The sequence below is a fragment of the Rhinolophus hipposideros genome, assembly GCF_964194185.1.
Source record: "Rhinolophus hipposideros genome assembly, chromosome: 11".
NCBI classification, from domain to species: Eukaryota; Metazoa; Chordata; class Mammalia; order Chiroptera; family Rhinolophidae; genus Rhinolophus; species Rhinolophus hipposideros.
The window spans coordinates 51,405,352-51,426,794 of record NC_138057.1 but is presented as its reverse complement, the minus strand read 5'-3'; the positions used below and the strand labels follow the sequence as shown (position 1 = coordinate 51,426,794).

General features: G+C 49.4%; 1 protein-coding gene across 5 annotated transcripts; it reads right to left on the bottom strand.

The window, feature by feature from the left end:
- Positions 1-4,446: 4,446 nt before the first annotated feature.
- Positions 4,447-14,694, bottom strand: DNAJB5 (DnaJ heat shock protein family (Hsp40) member B5). Of its 5 annotated transcripts, none has more exons than XM_081067740.1 (5): positions 14,560-14,694; positions 13,606-13,750; positions 10,999-11,243; positions 7,592-8,193; positions 6,051-7,463 (listed from the first exon to the last, which is right to left on the bottom strand). In XM_081067740.1, the coding sequence occupies exons 2-5, from the start codon at positions 13,671-13,673 to the stop codon at positions 7,230-7,232; spliced, it is 1,149 nt and encodes a 382-aa protein (XP_080923866.1). In that variant the 5' UTR covers positions 13,674-13,750; positions 14,560-14,694; the 3' UTR covers positions 6,051-7,229. The 5 variants fall into 5 exon arrangements, with proteins under 5 accessions (XP_080923867.1, XP_080923866.1, XP_080923865.1 ...); XM_081067739.1 differs by having other exon boundaries at positions 13,606-13,747; positions 14,560-14,670; XM_081067742.1 differs by having other exon boundaries at positions 13,606-13,658; positions 14,560-14,634.
- Between the last annotated feature and the right edge of the window lie 6,749 nt (positions 14,695-21,443).

The following is a 21,443-nucleotide window of genomic DNA, read 5'->3' as shown; positions in this document are numbered from 1 at the left end:
AACTTTTTGAGAAACGTTCTATATCGTGACAATTTCTGTATCCTGATTATGGTAGTAGTTAACAAATGAAAGTTTTTGACCTCTCTAGTTTTAAAATAATATACTTTTACCAATATTTCTTGATATATGAATTTTAAATTATATATTCATTTGTAACTATGGAAGATAAAGATTAGGCTTCAGTACCATCCCCATTTCCCTTCCCCCAAACTCTTAATATGTTATAATTTTTGGTTAAATTATTGTTAAGTATTTGTATTAAATAGACTATATAAATATTGTTTACTGTTGTGTGAAACAGCATACTCTAATTATTTTTACTCTATTTTTAATCTATAATTACTCTATACAACTTTTTGTTTTTCTAGTATACAGTTTTCTCATTAACTGGCTTCCTATATATATCTGTGGTCTCTCAAGTCTGCTTACAACCTGTAGTCTGTCAAGCCTGCTTACCAGGCCAAAAATCATCAAATAAGCATTTGCAATTCCTTGCCCCATGCCCCACCCCCACTTTCTGGGTCCGTTGATGTTCATGGCGTGAATTGGCTTACTTCCCCTGTCCTCTCCTGCAAGTGTTTAACTTGGTAGTTACTTCTGCTCCTCAGTAACTCTACTACTCTGCTAACTCAGTAACCACTGCTCCATTTTATTTCCGATACATCCCATATATATCCCCTTCCATTCTTGTCATCTTCAATAGTTTATTTTCTTTTTCCTTCACTTTTAATGAAATTCTGGGTGAAAGATGATAAACAAGTATGTGTGACCCATCATATTTAACTGGGAATCCAAACACTTCATTTTAAATGTGTGACAGACCATGATCCATTTTCTCATCAATATTTGATAGTATTTATATAGAGATTTCCAGTTTTAAACAACATATGTAGGTATTTCTTTATATATTGGCATGTTGTAGTTACTGTGTCATTATTGTGCACATAATATTGTGTGAAATATCGTGCACTGAAATTGCCTTCGTCAGATTTCTTTCATGTTGTGTGGAGGAAATTCACTTGAGTACGTCCTCAGAGTTGACTACAAAGTGAGGCAGAACTGATACCCAAAGTTCAATGTGGCTTGTCAGCAATGTGGCATAAATCGGTGGTGGAAAAGTGTTTCTTGAGTGATAAACACCAAAAGAATGCTCTGCAGCGGAGAAAAAATGAAAAAGCTGTTGACTGTGTAAAAAATTTTTCACAGATAGTAAAATGGACAATATTAAGAAACATTTTCAGTAGTAAATACAAAGCAAATTTGATAAGAAGTTTTCTTTCAACAGTCATTTCAACATGTGAACAATATAAACATTATTAATGAAACATCTTTCATCCTTTTTTGGTGCTGTTTTCAAAATCAAATTTCAAGTGTATATTTTACTCTTGCAGCACATCTCCATTCACACCAGCCTCAAAGGGCTCAATAGCTACATGGGGCTAATGGCTACCATATGTGACAATGCAGGATTAAATGATGACAGTTCAGGATACTTGCAGAACAAAGTCCCTCAACACATATTCATGAGTCACTTTACCTTCTCAGGTGTCTCTGGATCAACCGTTTCCTTTATGATTGAACTTATCTAGAGACCAATGCCCAGATGCTAGAGTCTAAGCTCTAGACCCGAGGGACAAAATCCTATACATGTAACTGTTGGTCTGAGATTATTTGACCTGAATTTTCAGTAAAGACTACTGACTAAAAATCAATCGAGGATTACATACAGAAAACATTTGTATGAGATTTCCAAAGAAGAAAAATGGAAAATACTTAAATCACTTTAAGAATGAATTTTTGGGTAAGAACCCAGAAATGTAGAAAATCATATTATTCATATATAATGAATGTCTACAGCTTGCCTAGAGAGGGAACAATAAGAATTGAATCCAATCCCCTTATTCATTTCTTTCAGCATCAATGCAGAGGGAAGCAGAGGAGCAAAGACAGAACATTTGTAAGTAAGCTTCTGCCTATTCTGTCTGGAGCCCTCAAGGGTTAAACTTAATTTTTCCTTTCCATGAGACCCAGGTGCACAGTCTCTGAAGACATCAGCTGCTAGGACCCATCCCTCTCAGAAACCAAAGCTCTCAGCAGGGAGACTCATAGGAAGGAGTCAGAACCTGAAACACTTCTTGGGTTCCCTGCTAGGCTCATCTATGGGAATGAAAGAATGATGGTCACTGAGTCTTGCCCACTAGGTGACAATATGAGATGCAGTGGAACAAATATCTAGAGGTGGAGATTTGGGTCCTGATTTGGGACAATTTGTTTAACTTTTTTAAGGCTCAGATTTCTTTAGATATGAGGTGTGATTTAAAAAAATACAGGGAATATTAAAATTAAAAAAATTAATTACTAAAAGACACATTTCCATTAATCTCCCTCAAAATACTCCCCCTCACTTCAAACACACTTACCCCTTAATTCTTGCCACTTTCTGAAGCAGTTCTGGAAGTTCTCTTTCTCGAGTGTCTTTAGTTGTGCTGTCATGGCTGCCTCAATGTCCTGAATCAATTCAAAATGTTTTCCTTTCGTGGTCATTTTGACTTTGGGGAAGAGCCAGAAGTCGCGTGGTGCCAGATCCGGGGAATAAGGTGGATGAGGACACACCATAATATTTTTCTTTGACAGAAATTGCCATACTAGAAGCGATGTGTGACATGGAGTGTTGTCATGATGGAGGATGAAGCAAAGACACTTACAAAAGAGGACTTCAGAACTGCTTCAGAAAGTGGCAATAACGATGGGATGGATACGTGTGTTTGAAATGAAGGGGAATATTTTGAGGGGGATTAATGGCAATGTGTCTTTTACTGTAATAAATTTTTAAAAATTTAAACATTCACCTTATTATTTTTTTAAACTTTTATTTATTTAAGTGTGTTTTTCCAAGACCCATCAGCTCCAAGTCAAGTAGTCGTTTCAATCCAGTTGTGTAGGGCGCAGCTCACAGTGGCCCATGCGGGGATTGAACTGGCAACCTTTAAGAGCACCATGGTCTAACCAACTGAGCTAACTGGCTGCCCCTCACCTTATTTTTTGATCACACCTCATACACTTTGCTTGCACCCCTCATAGCATGGTTATGAGGATCAGATGGGAGAAAGTATAAAACACTATTCCGTAGTTGAGCTTGTTGGTTGTTGTCACTATTTGACCTTGTGTACTAATGCTTGGGACTCTCGGAGTCTATTCTCCTAAGAGGCTCCCTCAAAGGACCATTTTAGTTAGTTTCCTATTAGATCCCTTTGCTCCTACCTTCACCACTTATGACCGAGTCTCCTGTTTTCCCAGCTTGGAGAGATTACCAGAAAGGAGCTCGTGTAACACGGGACTTGCTTGCTCTTTGGAAAAGCAGGTATTGATGTGTCTCTTTTTTTTCTTTCCAGTACTTCTCTTCTTGCCCTATGTGATTCCAGGGCTCCAGTGCAGCCAAGGTTGACATGGGAGGGTAAGCCAGTAGCCACTTGGAAACTGGAAATTTGGTACCCTCAATGAATCAAGAACACTGCCTGAATACCTCTTGGAAGCTTTCCTTCCTTGATCTAGGCATTAGACAAGCACTAGGAAGCTCAGATTCTGTGGCTTGGGGTGTGGCAGACGTAGAGCTTACCTCTCAAGGTCCTTGAATACATAAAACTGTTGATAGAGTTGCTAGAGTCCCAATCATGGCCCCTTCCCCAGTCCACCTTTCTCTCTCAGCCACCCGCGTTTCAGGGATGGCTAAGCTGGGGTTGCTTAGCTCTTTGAAAGAAACCTTTAGGCAGGTCAAGAGACAAGCTGATACCAAAAAATTCAATTCCCACCCTTGATGGTTCCTGCCCTACCCCCTCACCTGTGACGTGGAAGGCCAGGGGGCCCTGAGATGTTGATTATTGTTCACACAGGACCCTCAGTCCAAGGAGAAGACTAGACAAAGTTTTTAGCTCCTTACACGCATCAGCATGGGTAAATCGTGGCAGAGTGGGACTGTATGGGAATCAAGAGAGGCAGTCCAGAGTCACTCCAAGTCAATCAGTGGTAGGACATGACTCAGGGATGAGAGTGGAGTTATGTCTCAACAGACTCCAGCCACGGAGAAGTGCCCCAGTGGCAGAGAACAGAAAGAAGAGTGACTGGAGGGGATCACCACAGAGGGGAGTGTCTTGGAGTTTCTACTTTAGGAAAAGGAGGTTGGAGATTAATTTAGGGATTTCTTCAAAGGCCTGAGAGTTCAGGGAGATAGGGAAGTCTAAGAAGACTCTAGCTCCTAAGCCCAAATCAGAAGATGTTCTGAGCATCAGTGAGCTGGGAGATGCCTGGAAGCTCCCGGTAAATGGCCATCTAAGTGGTCAAGGGGCTCCAGTGACCAAGGAATGCCCCCACCTCGAGAGTGCTGGGTACCCAAGATTCAGGATGACCAAGCCTTAAAGAACATAATACAGTCATACAAATGAGCAAATAATTGGTATAGTACTGTCATTACAAAGTTACATACACACACACACAACTACTATAAAAGGATTCAGGGGCTTGTCAAAGTGAGAAAATCCAATAAAGACCTCGCTTCCCAGGAATTGGCTGATCCAGTCTTTCCCTCAGCTCCTTTACTATTTTGACTTTTATATAGCTCTCTGTGTGTGTGTGTGTGTGCACGCGCGTGCGTAAGGTTACACAGGCATTAAAGGACAACAAATCCCCCATGCAACCTCCAAGAAGCGTAAGGCTAAAATTGCAGAGCCAGCTTCAGGGCTTTCTCATTGAAGTGCTCCTGGCCTCAGACAGCTTGGCTTCTAAGGTCTCATAGTTGCACCCCCGAGAGTACTCAGTGGGGACGTGACAATTTCTTGGGTCCTGTGTGTCCACATGGAAGACAGAGGAAGCAGTCTGGCCCAGCAGACCTGGATCCAAAGCTTCAGATCTCAGGGAAGAGCCAGGACAAGAATTTAGCCCCAAGTGAAGAGAGGGACAACCTTAGAAGACCCTAAATAGGAGAGCATTGAGTAAAGGATGCAGGATTGGGGCTCTCCCAGCACAGGCCAGGGGAGTAGCAGACACCCTTGTGAGCAAGAACCTTTGGTTTCTGCACTGGAAGGGACAGACTTCTTCTGAAAGTACCTTGGGTAACAGGATGAGGAGCTTTCTTCACTGGCATTGTCCCAGGATAAAAGGCAAGGGCAAGAAGATCCCTATTAAAAGCCTACTCAGTGTCAGCCCATGTGTGGAGCCCAGGACCAGGTGAAGGGAGAGCTGTCTTCACAGCACTGGGGACACTGCGCTCAGGAGGGCATGGCCATCATGGACCTAATCCTGGAGAAGAATTGGGCCTCAGGCACGGAGGAAAATCAGCACCAGGAGGAAGTCCAGGCCTAGGCAGAGTCTGCAGATTGGCATTTGTGCAACTACAGGGCTCGTTCCTACCAAGATCCAAGGAAAGTGCCAAGTGCATCATGCAGTCAGCACGACACTCCGGCCCTGAGGACCAGAGTTGTCTCAGCAGGGACAGGTAGCTTAGAGACCAGGACAGATATCCCTGGGAAATTATGAGATTTAAGGATCAGCCACGGAGTTCATGCCTCCCAGGGAGCCTGTGTCCCCAGCCAGGTCCCATGAGCCTGGACCAAGGAGGCTAGGTACCTCCAGCTGCCCTCTTCATGACCCCAGGCTGTCTTTAGGGATTTGTCTCTTCTAGTCAGCCAGAAAGTCCTCCATTCCCTCCTAGGAGGGAAGTTTTTCTCAAGGGAAAATTCCGGTCCATATGGAGAAAATCTATTAGTTCTCATGCTAGCACATCCTTCAAAGAGGATAGTCTGTTTTTCATAACCAAGGATATTCTTTCTAAATAAATTTGTTTCTTCTAATAGGTGGGTGGTATCTTCTGTCTTTACTATTTGGGGTATACATTTTGGAAATCCCAGGAGTCTGGGCTTAGAGGAAGGGAGGAATTAGCTTTACCGTATATTGAAAGCCTGCTTGGGCTTCTCAAAGGTGATCAGGGCCCTGGAAGAAGGTTGACAGTGGCACTGCACATCCACCCTCAATCCCAGGTTCATTATTTCTGCTGAGCTGCCATATTTTTAAAATATTTTATTTTTTTCATAATACTGTCATTACAAAAAAATACAAAAAAAAACTACTATAAAAACATTCAGGGGCTTGTCAAAGTGAGAAAACCTAAAGACCCCACCCTAAGACTTGCTGGATCACTCTTCCCCTAGCTCCTTCACTGTTTGACCTTTATACAACTGTGGGAGTGGGGTGGGGTCACACAGGCATCAAAAGGCTGGAAATTCCCCACGCAGCCTCCATGAAGGGTAAGAAATAAGTAGCTTCACATATCACAAAAAATGGGATTTGGAAATTTGGGGGTGGCTAGGCCCTGAGTTCAGAGGTGTGTGGAGAAACCTGTGACCCTGAATCTCTTGCTGAGGAATAGCTGCTACCTGACCCCAAAGCCCTTTCCCTTCCTGATGAAGGCTGGGAGTTGGATCCCGCCCCCGCCTCTTAGCTTTAATACAGTAGGCCCCCTTCCTCTCCCTCTGCCCTTACACACTCCTGCGAGCAACAGGGAGGACAGAACTTCCAGCTCTGTGGGGACTGGGCAGGGGAACTGTCAGGGAGGCTGCTTGAGGGCCCTATTCACTTCCCTGCCCCAAATAAAAAGTGTCTCGTGCTCAATGGCCTGGTTCATGGGTTATGGACCTTCCCTTTCTATCTCAACCCTGGAGAGGCACAGACAGCTCTAGGTGAGTGCTTTGTGTGTGTGAATATGTGTATGATAACCCGGGACACTGTGGACCTGGGGGTGAAGCTGGGGTGGGAAAGCAGTGTCCTTTCTATTCTCTTCCTCCCCCAACAGGAGGAAGCTGAAGGGGAGGGGGAGGGGAAGTATTAGCAAAGCTGAGAGGGGAAGGACATGCTATATATACAGGCATGGACAAGGAATCTCTACATCTTCAAGTAGCACTCAGGTCACTCTCCAGCCACTGGAGTGGGAACTGGATTCAAAGCGAGTGACGTGAAAATTGACCCCTGGCCTAGGCTAGTTCTCCCCACCTCCCTCCCACTCCCCAAGGCAGCCCAGCTCTGAAAGGGGTCAGGAAGAGAAACATTTTCCTGAAAACCAGTGGCTTTTTTTGCATTTTAGAAAAAGTTGCTAGTGTCCCGTGGACATCCAGCTGGGTGTACGTGGGTGGGGTGAGTGTGGGGTATTGCTGTGGTAGACTCTGGGCCGGCGGGGGCAGAGCCTAGGAACAGGGTAGGTGCTGCTTAAGGATCTGTCGTGTCTGTGGTGTTAATCTGTCTGGAAAGCGAACTTTGAACTCGACAATGAGGTCTCCGCGCTGGGTGGGCACCTTGGGGAAGGGGAGACCCTCCCCACGGAGTCTCTTCACGGTGCCTGGCTTGATGACGTCATTGCAGGGCAAAGGGATCACTCGGCCATCAATGGTGGGAATGTTCACAGTGCAGCCACACAGCGCCTGAGGAAAATGAGGCAGAGTGAGAAAAAGGCAGGGGAGAGTGATTGGGAAGAGGGAGAAAGACTGAAGCGGGGAAAGGATGGCCCTATCACCCCCTCGTCACACACGCCACCTGACCCGGGACGCACCTCCTTGAGGCTAATCAGAGCACTGTAGAGCACGTTGGTACCATCTCTGCGGAAGTGTGCGTGGGGCTTGTCTTTGAGCACAAAGACTATGTCGGCAGGGATGTTGTCAGGTGTGGCGTCGCCCTCTTTGGGGAAGGTGATCTTGGTGCCTTCCTTCCAGCCTCGCTTGATGACAATGTGCAGGATCTTGTCCTCGGTGCGCACAGTTCGCCCGTCGGGGTTGAGGCGCCGCCTCGTAATCTTCATGCGCTTGGTGGAGCCATGGTAGATCTCCTCCAGGGACACCCGCAGTTCATGCACCACAGGTGGGTCCTGCACCTTGCGTCGAGGGTACAGTGGTTCTGGGGTTCGCCTTGGACCCCTGCTCAGCCCATTGAAGCCAAAGCGGCCGAAGGCACCAAATGGGTCCTCATCATCATCCACATCCATGTCATCTGGGTCAAAACCACTGAAGGGGCGAGTGGAACGGCTGCTGGCAAAGAAGATATCGAAGGGATTGGAGCCACCAAAGAAGGAGGCAAAGGTGGCATGGGGGTCCCCGTGAAAGGTGTAGTGAAAGGAGCCACTGGAGCCACCTGATGAACCACCGCCAGTCTTCAGGCCTGGAGGGAGGAGAAGTTAGGGGCAGTGGGGCTGTCCTGGCCCCACCCCAGGCTCCTCCCCTCGCCCTCTAGCTCCCAGCGCCTGGGCCTAGAGAAAGAAGACATCTTTAACTGCCACAGAGAGGGCTGTTCTAATAGATTAAGAAAACTCTCTGGCAAGATTAATTTTACTCTTTATAATTATGTTTATTGAGGAAGCTCATCTTGAGGTTCAAAGAGGCTGAGTTACCCAATAGGTGGAAAAAGCTAAGACTAGAAGCCTTGGAGGATGCGACTTCCAGTCCCGTAATCTCTTCCATGTACCCATAACCCAGAGATGTCTCCCACAGTCTTGAGTGGCTGGCTCCCAAATTTTTACATGTCATACCTGGCTCCCCAATTTTTGCTTATCTCCAAAGACACACCGGGCAAGAGGCAATCAGACAGGATCTGACCAGACGGGGTTAGTAAGTGACCTGTCCCAAATAACGTGGGGATATAGTCCCAACTCTTACTCTGCTTCTAGCGTGGTTTCTTCTTTCCCTGACTTCTGACCAAATGGGAAATAAGGAGGGCCCAAAAACTCAGGAAAGCTCTGGAGATGAGGAGCTATTTCTCTAGAAAAAGTTTTCCCAGTGTTGCACAACTCCAGGGGGTGCCATTTGCACATTGGATAGACATAGATTACAATGGGAATGGAGTTCCCTGGAGCTATAGAACACCAAGGCCTATACCTCATACTTAATGTCAGAGCAACCAAAATGCATGAATGAGTGGGCACACTGTGGGTGGTGACCTCTGCTGCTCTCTCTGGAGTCAGGTCCTGACTAAGGGGCTCAGATTCCTGGAGGCAGCCTTAATGGGGGGATGGTACTGGTGGTGATGAGGGTAGTAGGGGGCATGGGAAGGAGTGAGGCAGGGTTAACACTGAGAAATAATCTAGGATGTGTAGACTCAGGGTGGGGCCCAGGCTAGGGGAAGGGACTCTTCTCTTTAAGGCCTTTTATCGAGAATTTCAATTGGCTGTGGAAGCCTGAGTCTAAATTGGCCTCTTACTTCTTGGAACCACAAGGGCAGATTTGGATTTCATTAGAGAAGCCAAGTGGCAGGCAGTTCAGAGACTTGTGGCAGCTGCCTCTTCACCCCTCCCCTGAGACTCAGGGTCTGTTCTTCTGTGGAGGGTCTGATTATTAGGTGAGTTCAAGAAGCTTGGCAGAGCACAGTGTGACAGGGAGGTTGGACTGACGATGACGGCAAGGGGTAATTTCTCTGTAGGGATTCCTGCTGCACTACTACCACCTCCTTTTAAAGCTGGGAACAACTTGTCCCCAGCGAGGGCTGAGCACAGTCTATGTGCACAATTGTTCTGTCTGGTTGTTGGGGAGGAGGCAGAGCGAACAGAAACTTTATAACCCACATTTCCAAGGCTGCCTTTCCCTTCTACGTCCTCAGGAGCCTTCCTGGGATGTATATCTGCATTAGAACTCGGTGTCTGGGAATAGGGGCTGAGCTTTGACCTTCACTTAGGCTTGGTCATTCAGGAGGGGTGAAGTTTCCAGGGAGCTCTCCCAGCTCCCACCTTCTTCTTAAACAAAGGTGAGGCCAAGTAGAGGAATGAGTGCAATTCCTAGACAGGTCACATGGTGGCATGGTATTTGCACAGCTTCCCTCTTCCCCACCCCTACTGCTCCCATCCTTCCATCCCAGGGAGAAAAATTTCTTAGCTGAGAGAATACTGAGGATTCCAGAAGATACCTGGTGAATCTGGGAGTTGGCAAGTCTAGTAGGTGAGCAAGGAAAAATGGAAGGAACTAGACTGAAGAATCAGAGGAGGGGTCTGGGAGGACTGGGGAGCACAGCATGGGGCATGGAACACACAGCAGAGAGGAGAAGAAAAAGAACATTCATTTGAGTGTCTGCTCTGTGTCAAGGTATGATACATATGGTTAGCCCATCTAATTTTGAGGCTAGAATGGGGAGAGTGAGAAGGAGAATGTGGAAAAAAGGTGGATGCCACTGGGGAGGGAGGACAGTTCCTCCCGGGAAGGAGAGTCCTCAGCTGTGACTATGTCTCTTAATATAGCCTGACAGGTGCCTGTGGCTGGCGGGTGGCAGGCGGCTCTGAGGGGCAGGCCCAGAATTAGCAGCTACATCATGCCCGTGGGATGTGCTGGGAGGGGCCGCCCTCTCGGAGGCTTTATTTGGGCTTTTCCTGCCACTGTGTGCAGGACCACTAGCTACCCCAGGGAGGGGGCAAAATGCCAGCAGCAGTTCCCTTTCCACCCTTGGATCCCTGCCACTTCCTCAGGGAGGTGAAGCTCCGCCTCTGTTCTGATGACCTCAAGTGGGCAGGGAGGGGGCAGAAAAGGGGACAGCCATCTCTCCAGCTCAGAGCTCCAGTGGTTAATTCCCAGGTAGCTTAAGGGCCAAACTTTTATGCTGATGAATGTAAATGCTTTGTCCTCAGAAAGCCACACACTCCCTTTCCCTAACCTTCCCCATCAGCCAATGAAGCAGCAGGGACTTCAGGCAGGACTAATAAGGCTGGGAGGGCAAAAAGGGAGGGGGGAAAGCCTCTGGTTTGTGCTGCAGACCTCCCAAGGCCTGAACTTAAGGAGGGAGAGGGGCAGACAGAGGCGGGGAGAACTTTGGTAAGCCGAGGCTGGGTAGTGGGTGGTCTGTTTTCTCCTCTGGGTGTCAGTGTTGGGAACACTTGCCTCCCTCACCCCCTCCTCAGCTTCCAGTTCTCTGCTGTGAGAACTGGGCCACCCAGGACCCCAAACAAGGACAGGGGTCCAGTATTAGGCTGGAGCACTGCCCTCTTACCTTCCTCCCCGTACTGGTCATACAGGCCGCGTTTCTTAGGGTCACTCAGCACATCATAGGCCTCTGCAATCTCCTTAAATTTCTCCTCCGCGTTGGGTTCTTTGTTCTTGTCTGGGTGGTACTTCAAGGCCATCTTCCGATAGGCTTTCTTGATCTCATCCTCATTGGCTCCCGATGGGATCCCAAGAATCTTGTAATAATCCTTTCCCATCACAGCCACTGGACCGGCACTGGTCTCCTTGTTTCTGAAAGAAATCCAGGGCCAATCCTTGATGCCCCTATTCCTTCTGCCCCAGCCCTGCTCCTGATAATCCTACAATCCCTAAAAGTCACTGTGTGACTTTCAGCAGCTCATGCCTGTTCTCTGGGCCTCTGATTCCTCATCAGTAAAATGAAAGGTTTGGACTAGATGATCTCTTCCAGCTCTGACATTCTAGGAGTCTGTGATTCTTTCCTGAGTTCCTGGGTTTTCCCAGCAGGAAGCTGGGGGCTGCGGCCCACTTCCTGGGGCTAGGCTAAGGCCCAGGCCCTTGGGCCAGACCGAGGACCCCTGAAAGGCCTTGCTGAGTGAGGTGGCACCATGGACTGACAAGCCCACGGACAGAAGCGAGTGAAGATCAGTGTACTGGATGAGGTCACCTGAGCAGCGTGGGTTCCTACGCCATGCCTCAGGCATGGTGCCCGGCTAAGGTCAGCTGCAGCAGTAGCCCAGGCCTGGGGACAAGCCCAGGTCTTCAGCCAGCTGTCCTGGCCAGCCAGGCTGAGTCAGGGTGTGGGTGCCTGGAGTGCTCTCTGCCATTGGAGACCCCAGGCCTCCCTGCCCCCGCTTCCCATACTATGCTAAGCCTCACGTGTGACTCACATCAGAGGATGATTCACAGCCTTTGGAAACTGCTGTTTCTAATTCCCTCATTATTGGGGGGGCGGGGCGGGTGACACTGTCCTTCCCCCAACCAATGCAACAGTTCCCTTTACTCATTTCCCAGTGTCTACACACAAAACTGTGTGTGAAGACAAGTCTGTGTCGCCTAAGCACCAGTGTTAGTGAACAAAAGCATCCTGGGGGTAGGACCTTTTTAAACCTTAGTTGTTAGGAGATAATTGGGCATTAACTTCTGTTTCCTTAATACCTTCCCTACCAGTCCCTGCCTCTCACCTGTCCTGTGGTTTCCCATCTGGCCCAGTGCCAGGTCCATGCTCCTCTGATAGTCCCGTCTAAGCTGGCTGCAAGGCCACTTGTTATGTGAGGGAGAAACAAAGGGCTCTAATTCTTCGATGCTAATGTCCCTCCACCAATGTCTCTAATAAGTGGTGGCTATGAAGGGAACGGGACTTTTCTGTAGCTAGAGCTATTTGTGGGAATGGCCAGAAGCCATTCTCCAACCTTTCTGAGATTTGGCCAACCCCTGCCAAAGCCCAGAGAACCGGAGTCTTTCTAGCAATGTCCTGGGCTGGCAGCCACTGTTAAGGCCTGCTTTTCTGCCTCTGACTGCTTCAGCGAGGGGTACAGGGTTTCTTGGCAGGAGTGAGGGCTGTAATTGGTAAGAAGAGGCCTCAAGCCTCCAGGTGGGTAGGACAACGGCCCTGGCTCCTGCCCCCACAGGGTCTGTCACAGGTGGCTGGGTTGATTCATGGTTCTGGGAGTCACCTCACTGATGAAGAGAACGCTCCAAAAAGGCGGGTACACCCCCTTCTCCCCCTACCAGCGTGTCACGCCTGGCTGGGGAGGCTGAGGTTGGAGGAGGCAGAGAAGAAAGAGCATCTGGGGGAGGCCAGCCATTTTCGGAAGCAGCAGTAAAAGCCGTCTGAGAGGGAGCTGGGGGTGGTCTGCCATCTCTGCCTCAGCCCACACCCCCCCCTCCCCGGGACTGGGAAGCAACCCTAGCACAGGGAGAGGGTGCCCCCAGAGAACGATAGCAGCTTCTAGGCAGAGGGCACGTGGACCGTCTTGCCAATTCTCCCATTCTCCTTGCTGTCCCTGTATTACCTCTTTCTTCATCCAGCCAACTTCCTCCCTGGCACCCACCTGCTAGGCGTTCTAGACCTGTAATCCTCTTGCCTCTACAGACACAGGGCAAGCTCTTTCAGAATTGCCTTTTTCCTCCTCCTTTTCTCCCTCCCTCCCCCTACCCACAAGCCACGTGTTGGAATGACAAAGGAGCCCCATGGCATGGCACTGCCTTTGATGGAGAAGAATGAAGAGGGTGTTAATGGAGAGGCAGGAATGAAATATGAGGAGAAATGGCAAGAGGGTATAGGGAAGGGAGACGGTTGATACTGAAAATGAAGTACGGATGGAGGGGGATGAGGTGTGACAAATGGAAATGGCTGAGGTGGAAAATGGGTTACCAATGGGTTGAAAGAGAGATGTAGAGAGTTGAAATACTGGAGATGTCTGTGGAAAATGGATGCCTGAAGGGTTTGGTATAGGAGAAGAATGATAAAGGGGTGCACTTCATTCAAATGTAGGGGGAGGTAGAAGGGGTTCTTTATGTAATGAGGATGAGATGAGGATGAGATGGAAGAAGCAGGAGGCAATGGAGGGGGATGTGATGTGGAGAATTTGACTTGGTATGAGTATGAGTGCCATTCTCCGGAGGGACTTACCGAAACTTTACAAACCCATTCAGCGTCCAGGCTCGAAGTTTTAAGGGCTCCAGCTGAATTTTAAACATCAAGCTGGCTAAGAAGTCTTCTCCCCAGAAGTGTGGGAAGCTCCGGAAAGCTCCTCGGGCCTGCAGTGGGGGTGCTGCTGGGGATGGGCAGGAGAGCACTGTGCGCTTAAACATGCCCAGCCCAGCCCCTCACCTCAGATTGCTCCACTGGAGCTGCTGGGAGAGCTGTAGCTCTGGAAGCCACCTCCTCAGGTTCTCATAGGCACTTGGCCCAGCAAGGCCTGTCCGGTGCAGCAGGAGCTGGACCTGATCCCCAGGTGTGGAGAGTGAAGGGATAGCGACCACCTGCTCTCAGGGGCAGCAATGTCTGGCTGATTGTGAATGGCTGTATGGCTGTGACTGTAAGGCTGGCAGTGCGAGCGTGTGCTGTGACAGGTGTGGTTGTCTGTGAGGGCCTGAGAGGCAGTGAGTTCCTCTTGCCTCTTTCCTGGGAGGACCCGACCCCAATCCCCAAGAACCTACTCAATGAAGTCACTGACGGGGAGTCTCCTCCCTCACAGATGGGCGGGGAGGGGAGGGGCAGGGCAGCGCTCCGCCGGGACAAAAGGCGCGGAGAGGAGAGAAGGGGAGGAGAGGGGAGGGGGCTCCGGCGGGGGAGGGTGGTCGGTGATGTCACCGGTACTGGCTGGCAGGGCTGGCTCAGAAACGTCTCCACCCCACGGAACCCAATCTGACCCGGCCCGCTGCCCCCTCCCCCGGCTCAGACGCTGGCTGCCCCCTGTAAGAGAGTCGCCGACAACCAGCACCTTGCAGAGCCCGGGTCCCCGCACCCCCAGGGAAGAAGGAGCCGATGGGCCCTCAGTGTCCCAACCCCCTGACACCAGGACCTCTGGCTTCAAGATGCCCCCACTCCCGGGATCCCCGAGTGCTAGCTCGGCACCCTCACCGGTGAGTTGCTGCGGGCGCCTCCGCGGTGGGTCAGACAGCCGCTACCCCCTCCCCCGGCTCCGGCTCCGCTGCCTCCACTTGGGACAGGAGTCGCCTGCCCGCCGGCCGCAGACAGCGGGCCCGGGAACCCGCCCCCACGGCTCCGCCTCCGCGCCACCCATTGCGCTGTGTGCCCGTCACTCAGCTCAGCCTCTGCTGTAATTGGACAGCTTTCAACGAGTGGCTCGGTGATACCCTCCCATTCTCCGCCCCTGTCACCCGGCCACACACGCACACATTCCTGGCAGTGATTGGTGTGGGTCTGATTGGTGCAATTTGGGATCAGTCAACCACACCTCTTCACTATCCCGTCGTGTCATTGGTGAAACGGACAGAGGGCGGCAACTCAACGCGCCCTTTGATTTTATTGGTTGGTGTGTGGCGCTCAGATCCCAGCTGGGAGGGGGACTGCGCAACTATATTAGTCCAATCTCCGGTTTGAGAAGGTGGGACGTACTGGCCACTGCTCGAATCCCGGGAGAACCTTCTGGAACCCGTGCAACGTCAAAGGCAGCCTTAAAGGAAAACTGCACCCACCAGTTGGTGACTATGGGCATTCTCTTCTTTCATCATTTAGGAGGATAGGGGATAGAAAGTGCACTCTGGGAGCTGTAGTCTCTGGACCAGGGTCAAAAGGTCACCCCTTCTTAACCCGTCTTCCAGGGAGACTTCGATCTGACCTGATTTAGCTTTACCTTACCTTGACCCGGAGTTGACCTGATGTGACCTAACTGAATTTCGAAACATTCCCAGATAGACGTGCAGAGTTTAAGTGCCCTTCTGCTCTCTGCTTCGTAACGTGGTAGTTCTCAGGTTTAGCACCTCCGTGATTCCCTTTCTGAGTACCCTTTTTATTCTCTGTATAATCTCCACATCCCAGCTCCCTCGTGAGCAGCCCCCTCTCAGCAACCCCCACAATCCATATTAAAGTTCTTCCTATAATCTTTCATCCTACTTCCCCTTTGAGTTCCACATTTTAGCCCCCCATCGTTTTTCCTTCCTGTTGGCCCAGTATAATGTCTTTCCCCCATGATCTTCTGTCTTTTCCTATTCTTAATTCTGTATGCTCCCCTATCCTAGCTCCCCTTTATAACCCCTCATCTCAGCTCCACATGGTCTTTTTTCTTAACACCCTCAGAATCTCCCATCTCAGTCCCACCCCACCCCCACTCCCCATTAAATCTCAACCCCAGTATCCCCGCTGTTCAGAGCAGGCAGGGCTGCGGAGGTGGTTGCCAGCGGAAGCCGACGCTTGAGCAGACACGGTGCCTTGCGCCCACGTTACTGTCTCCCAGGCCCATCTGTGCTAGAGGGAACCGGGGTGGGGAGGGGGTAACCCGGGGGTGAAGAGGGGAAAGGAATTTTTGGAGGGTTTAAGGACAAAGGAAAGGCAGAAGCTCTCACCTCTCTTTCTTTGCCATTTTTTTTCAGATACAGAGTTTTTTTTCAGAGACATGCAAACTGGACAGAACTGGAACGTGTGGCTTGTAGAGGGCATCAATACCTAGGCTATAGAGCAGAGCAGGGCAGGAGAGAGGTCTAGGGGTCCTGAGGCAGGTCTGCACAGTCTCTACTACTTGTCTTCTTTCTAGTCTTCCCTGTGGGGATCCCCGGTGTAAAGGGGTGTGAAGAAAGGAAAGGAAGTGGGGTAAGAGGAGAATAGAGAGGAGGTGGGGTTTGGGGAATGAAGATAGGAGGGCAGGGGAGGTGAGGTGAGTGGGAGGGGGAGGGAAGGAGGGAGAAGATGAGAAGGGAAGGGGAAGTGGGGAACAAGGAATAGAGGGGAGGGGAGGTGGGTGAGCAGCAAAAGACTGGGACAGAGAGATGGGGTGAGGATGATGAGGAAGGTATGGGAGTTGGGGTGATGACGGAATGGAATAATGTGACATGGAGATAGGCAAAGTAGGATGAGGGGTCCCAGAACAGGTGCTGGCTTTTTAGATTTGGGGGCTTTCATCCCCCCCACCTCCAGATGCATGGGGGCCTGGGCTGTGGGTGGCTCTGCTTCTTCCCATTCCAGTTCTGTCTATGCTGCCTCCTCCAGCCTTGCCTGTGCCAACACGGAGGCAGAGAGTTTAGTCACCGGCCCTTACCTGGTCCCTGCTAATGCTAACGTGTAGGCTTAGACCTTTGAGGGTGCAGGGCTGTGCCTTCAGGTACTGATGGCATGGACTCCTTTGTCTGCCCTGGGGGTGCTTTTGCTGCCCTCTATCCCCTTGCCCTTGGTGTCAGTTGTGTGTGTGTGAGGAACCAGGGTGCACAGTAAGGCATAGGGAATAAGAATGTAGGCTCGTGAGATAGATTGTAGACTTTGTCAGGTTTCTTGCCATATCTGTGCCTCATTTCCTTCTTTGTAGAATGGGGATAGACAACAGCAGTACCTCAGAGGGTTGTTATGAGGGTTAATTAAGGTAACACATGTAATGCTCCTAGTTCTGAGCTTGGCAGTAGTTAGTGCTCCACAAAGTTAACTGTTACTCTGTTTGTTCACGGATAGCTGGTGTGAGTGCATCTGTAAATGTTTGACTCTGATTGGGAGTTATTTGTACTGTTGTATCTATAATGAAATTTGTGTAATTATTTATGTAATGATTTGTGTGTGGTAGTGTGTCTGATTCTGTGTTATTTGCTGTAGGTGTGTGATTTTGTGTTAGTGTACGTGTGTGATTAAATGACTGCACAGGCCTGTATCTACACGACAGAGCCGATGGAGTGCGGCTTCATGGCTTTTGACACACTGACATCGTGTCTGCTGGTGTATGACTGCACCTTTGATCGTGTGGGTTCCAAACACCCTACTCACCCTTCCTTCCCATGGAGACGTCATAATCCTAGGTGTCCCTCATTTCCTCACCCTGAAGGAACCGGAACCCGGGGGCAGGGGTGGGGGTGTGTGCCAGTGAGGAGGTGTTTAGACAGGAACACATGTTCCCTCCTAGACTGTACGGGAGGGGGAGCCCCCTATCTTGCACATATCCTGAAGGCTCCAGAGGAAGTCTCCCTCTCCAACTGGTTCTCAGTTCCCTGTCTTGTCACCATGGCAACAGTTGCCAGGGGCTCCCACAGTTGCTAAGATCTGGGTGTGGGAGGCTACCAGGCGGCTGTTGCCAGTAGAAACAGAGAATCCTGAGGGAAAGAAAGACTACTCCCACAGCTGCCAGCGCTCTGCAGTGACAGGACCGGCCCTTGGACTCTCCTGTCCCCAAATTGTACTTGATTTGTATGTGGAAGTACTAGGGTTATTGGGGGGCTTTAACAGGAAGCTGGAACTAGAATACCGGGATCTACCCTCTGAAGAGACAAGGGGCTCTAGCGTGCCCATTACCATCTTTAAGTTTGGGATGTCCCTAGAAATTAGTGACCCCCTCATTCTGTCCTCCGTCTCTTACACTTCTTGCCTGGCAATATCTCTGCCTGAGTTCTCCAGTGGCTGGTGTGTATTACCTGGGGCTTCTACCTGGTATAGTAAGGAATGCTGCATTGACCCCCTTACCGTGGATGCAGACTGACTTCTCCCTGAAGTCAGACTCTCAGCATCTCATCTGGATACATACGTCATGCTGACACTTGAGCCCAGACTTCAGTCCCACACTGAGTCCCAACTTTGGCCTCAGCCTGAGACACTGACCTCAGTCTTAGTGCTGAACCAGACAGTTCCCCAAACCCAGCCTCAGCCTTAGCCCACCTCCTAGACATGGGTGAACCCCAATCTTGATACAGATTATTTGAACTCATCCACAGATTCAGTTCTGATCCTGTACTCTGATTGAACACTGACCAGAGACCTAACTCCCTGCTACTCTCCGGGCACCTCCCTGCGTGTTTGGAACCTACACTGATCACTACCAGAAAGATTCAAAGGGGTCATTTGTTGTTGTTTTTTTGCCTTGGGGGGGAGAAGACAGTGCTAGGAATGACCAGCAGAGGGCGTGCAACATCAGGTTCTACTTGCGAGCTTCCCAGAGCCAACCTGGGAAGGGGATATCGAGTATTGAGACCTTGGATCTTTTTTCTCAGGTCGGGACCCAGAGCTGCAGGCAAAAAAGTTGGTCTAAAAGATTGAACTAAAGAAATTAAGGTTCCTAACCCAGTGATGCTGATGCTTTGGGGTCACGTGTGTCTGTACAATCATGGATATCCCTAGAGCTCAGCTGGGCTCAGGACTGGGCACTCACCAGAAGGTGCTTAACCATTTAATGGCACCACAGGTCTCAAGAGGAGAGGATACCTGCTAACGCATCCCACTCCTGACTCAACACTTCTGTCATACACAGCTTCACTGCTTTCCCTGGGATCTGGTTATCTTTTGGTCCTATTGAGCTGAAGTCTGCCTCTCTTGCACCGTTGTCCTTGGCTCTGTGCTTGAGGTCACATCAACCTCTTGGTCGTATCTGCAAGGCATCAGCCTCTGCCTCTCTCAAGTCTGCTCCTCTCCAGGGTCAATACCCTGCAGGCCTTCATGGGTTCCTCCTCTGCCTCATTCCATTCCAGCCGCTAAGACTATGCTCGCCTGTCTGGGTTTCAGTTGGTGGCGCCTGGTTTAGCTTTTGGATTACCTGGATTAGTTTTTTCCTGGCATGCTAGTGCAGTGTACAGAGGAGTCAGGCTGCTCCCTCCTCTGACTCTGAACTTTCTATGTGGCGTCATGTGACATCAGATTTTTGGTAGCCATCACATACTATTTACCCATATCAGGTGAAGACCACAACCTTTTTTCTCCCTGAGTTGCTAAATCACATCTTGCCCATTTGTACCTGTTGTGATTTTTGAAAGGGGTGTTATACTTATTTTTAAAAACAAAGATACTTGAAATAAACGAAATAAAAACATTATGGCAATACCTTCTGAGTTTTAGGGCAATCCCTGCGTTTGGAAATCTCTGTCCTTGATGCTTAAAGGTGGGATAAGGAAGAACTAAAGTGCTTACTGTGGCAGCACATACAATATACAGAGATGGTTAGCACGGTCCCTGTGCAAGGATGACTGCAGATTCGGGAAGTATTTCATAGTTCTGCCTTTGATGAATGTTAAAATGTAAGATTGTAAAGTGAATGTGTATATGAATGACTTAGTATGTTACAAAGCAAAACAGAGAGGGACTGAAGATTCCCAGTCGACTTGGCTGTGACTTCAGCACTGTGGACAGAGACCACTGGCAGCACCGGCGCGCTGCCTGGGACAGTGGGTGGGTGAAGATGATATACACACAGCTTTCAGCTCAGGCCAGAAATCCCTGCTGCTCACTAAGTGCCTTAAGGTGTATAAAGTCCTTTCCTCCTACCAAAAGTATCCTGTCCTCACTCAACTATCAGCCCAGGAGGCAGATGGGAAAGGGACTATTTTCTAGATTTTTACAGATTAGGAAACTGAGATTCAGCAAGGTCAAACTCCAAGCAACCCTTTGGGTGGGGTGGGATAGAGAACACTAATTACTCTATGTTTAGCAAATTTAGCAGCCACTGTTTCCCTTTGGGTGATGACTTTCCCTAGAGATAAAAGTGGAGTGCATTTGACCCAAAACAGGACAGGGTGGGTGGAACTTTGTGTGGAACCGAGGCTCCGGCTAGCCCGGGGAACAAGGGGAAGTCGGTAGGAGGAACAGCTCTAGGAGGGTCTAAAGTTCCAGCCAGGACTCCCAGACTGAGGGTGGGGAAATCTTGCTTGTCGTTAGAGTCCACAGAGACCTAGCTTTTATGCTTCTCTTTCTGTCCTAATGCTTGGCTTCACTGAGCCTGGAGACAAGAAGGGACCTGTAGGATATTACTAAGCTAGCTCCAAGCCTGATGGACCTCCATGAGAAAACTCCAGGGAGGAGCGGTATGGGAATCTTGTGAGTGAATGGGGTGTGTTGTGTAGGTGGTAAATTCTATGACATGGCTACAGGTGGAGCTACCTGTGTATGTCTGTTCCAAGGGGGTGGAGAGGTGCTGGACCACACAGCAGCTATACCTTGAGGTGTACTTTGACAGGTAGCACAATAAAGTGGTTAGGAACATGGGCACTGAAGCCAGAATACTTGGTTCCCCCACTTCCTAGCTGTGTGACTTGTGTAACCTTGAGAAACTTTCAGCCTCTCTGTTCCTCACTTTTCTCATCTGTAATACAAATCTCAGAGTTGTTTTGAAGATTACTTTATGCAAAGCACTTAGAACTGCCCAGTGCATAGTAAATGCTCAAAAACGTTAGTAATTATATGTATTTGGGACCCCTATGGGTTGTAGGTAACAGTGTCTGCCTCTGAGCCAGTCTAGAGATGCTTTCCTGCTACAGGCACTGGCTCTGTTCTTACCAGGTGAAAGGGGTGAATGGGGATTCCACAGTCCTCCGAAAGCTGCTCCAGACTGTAGTTCACCCAACCCTATTATGTCACATCAAACAATTTGCACAAATGGGGAGGAAACTCAGACCAAGGAGGGCCCAGATCAGGAAAAACACGGCTAACTAGTTTTCACCTACTTTGTAGCTCAGCAGGAACTGAGAAGGGAAAGTGTCTAAAACAAGCCCTTGGTGGGGAGGATGGGGCATTACAAAGCAGGCAAACTCAGACGCCTTACCTCTTCCTCAATTTCTCCAAAAACTCTGGCTCCTCTCTTCAGTGCCTCTATATCCTCTCTGTATTTGTGGTGGAGCCCCTGCCTCCTCTCACCCCCACCCATCACTTGATTCTTGGGAAGGCCAGTACCAGGAAAGCTCTAGAAAAAGAGCCACAGTGTATTGTGTTCTTGGCGGCCACAGCTGCTCCTGTCTTAGACTCAGACTCAGGGATGGGGCAATGATAAGAAACCTCACAGAAACTCGGCAGGTGCCCCAAACAGGAAACAGGAAGCCAAAATAGCATCACAA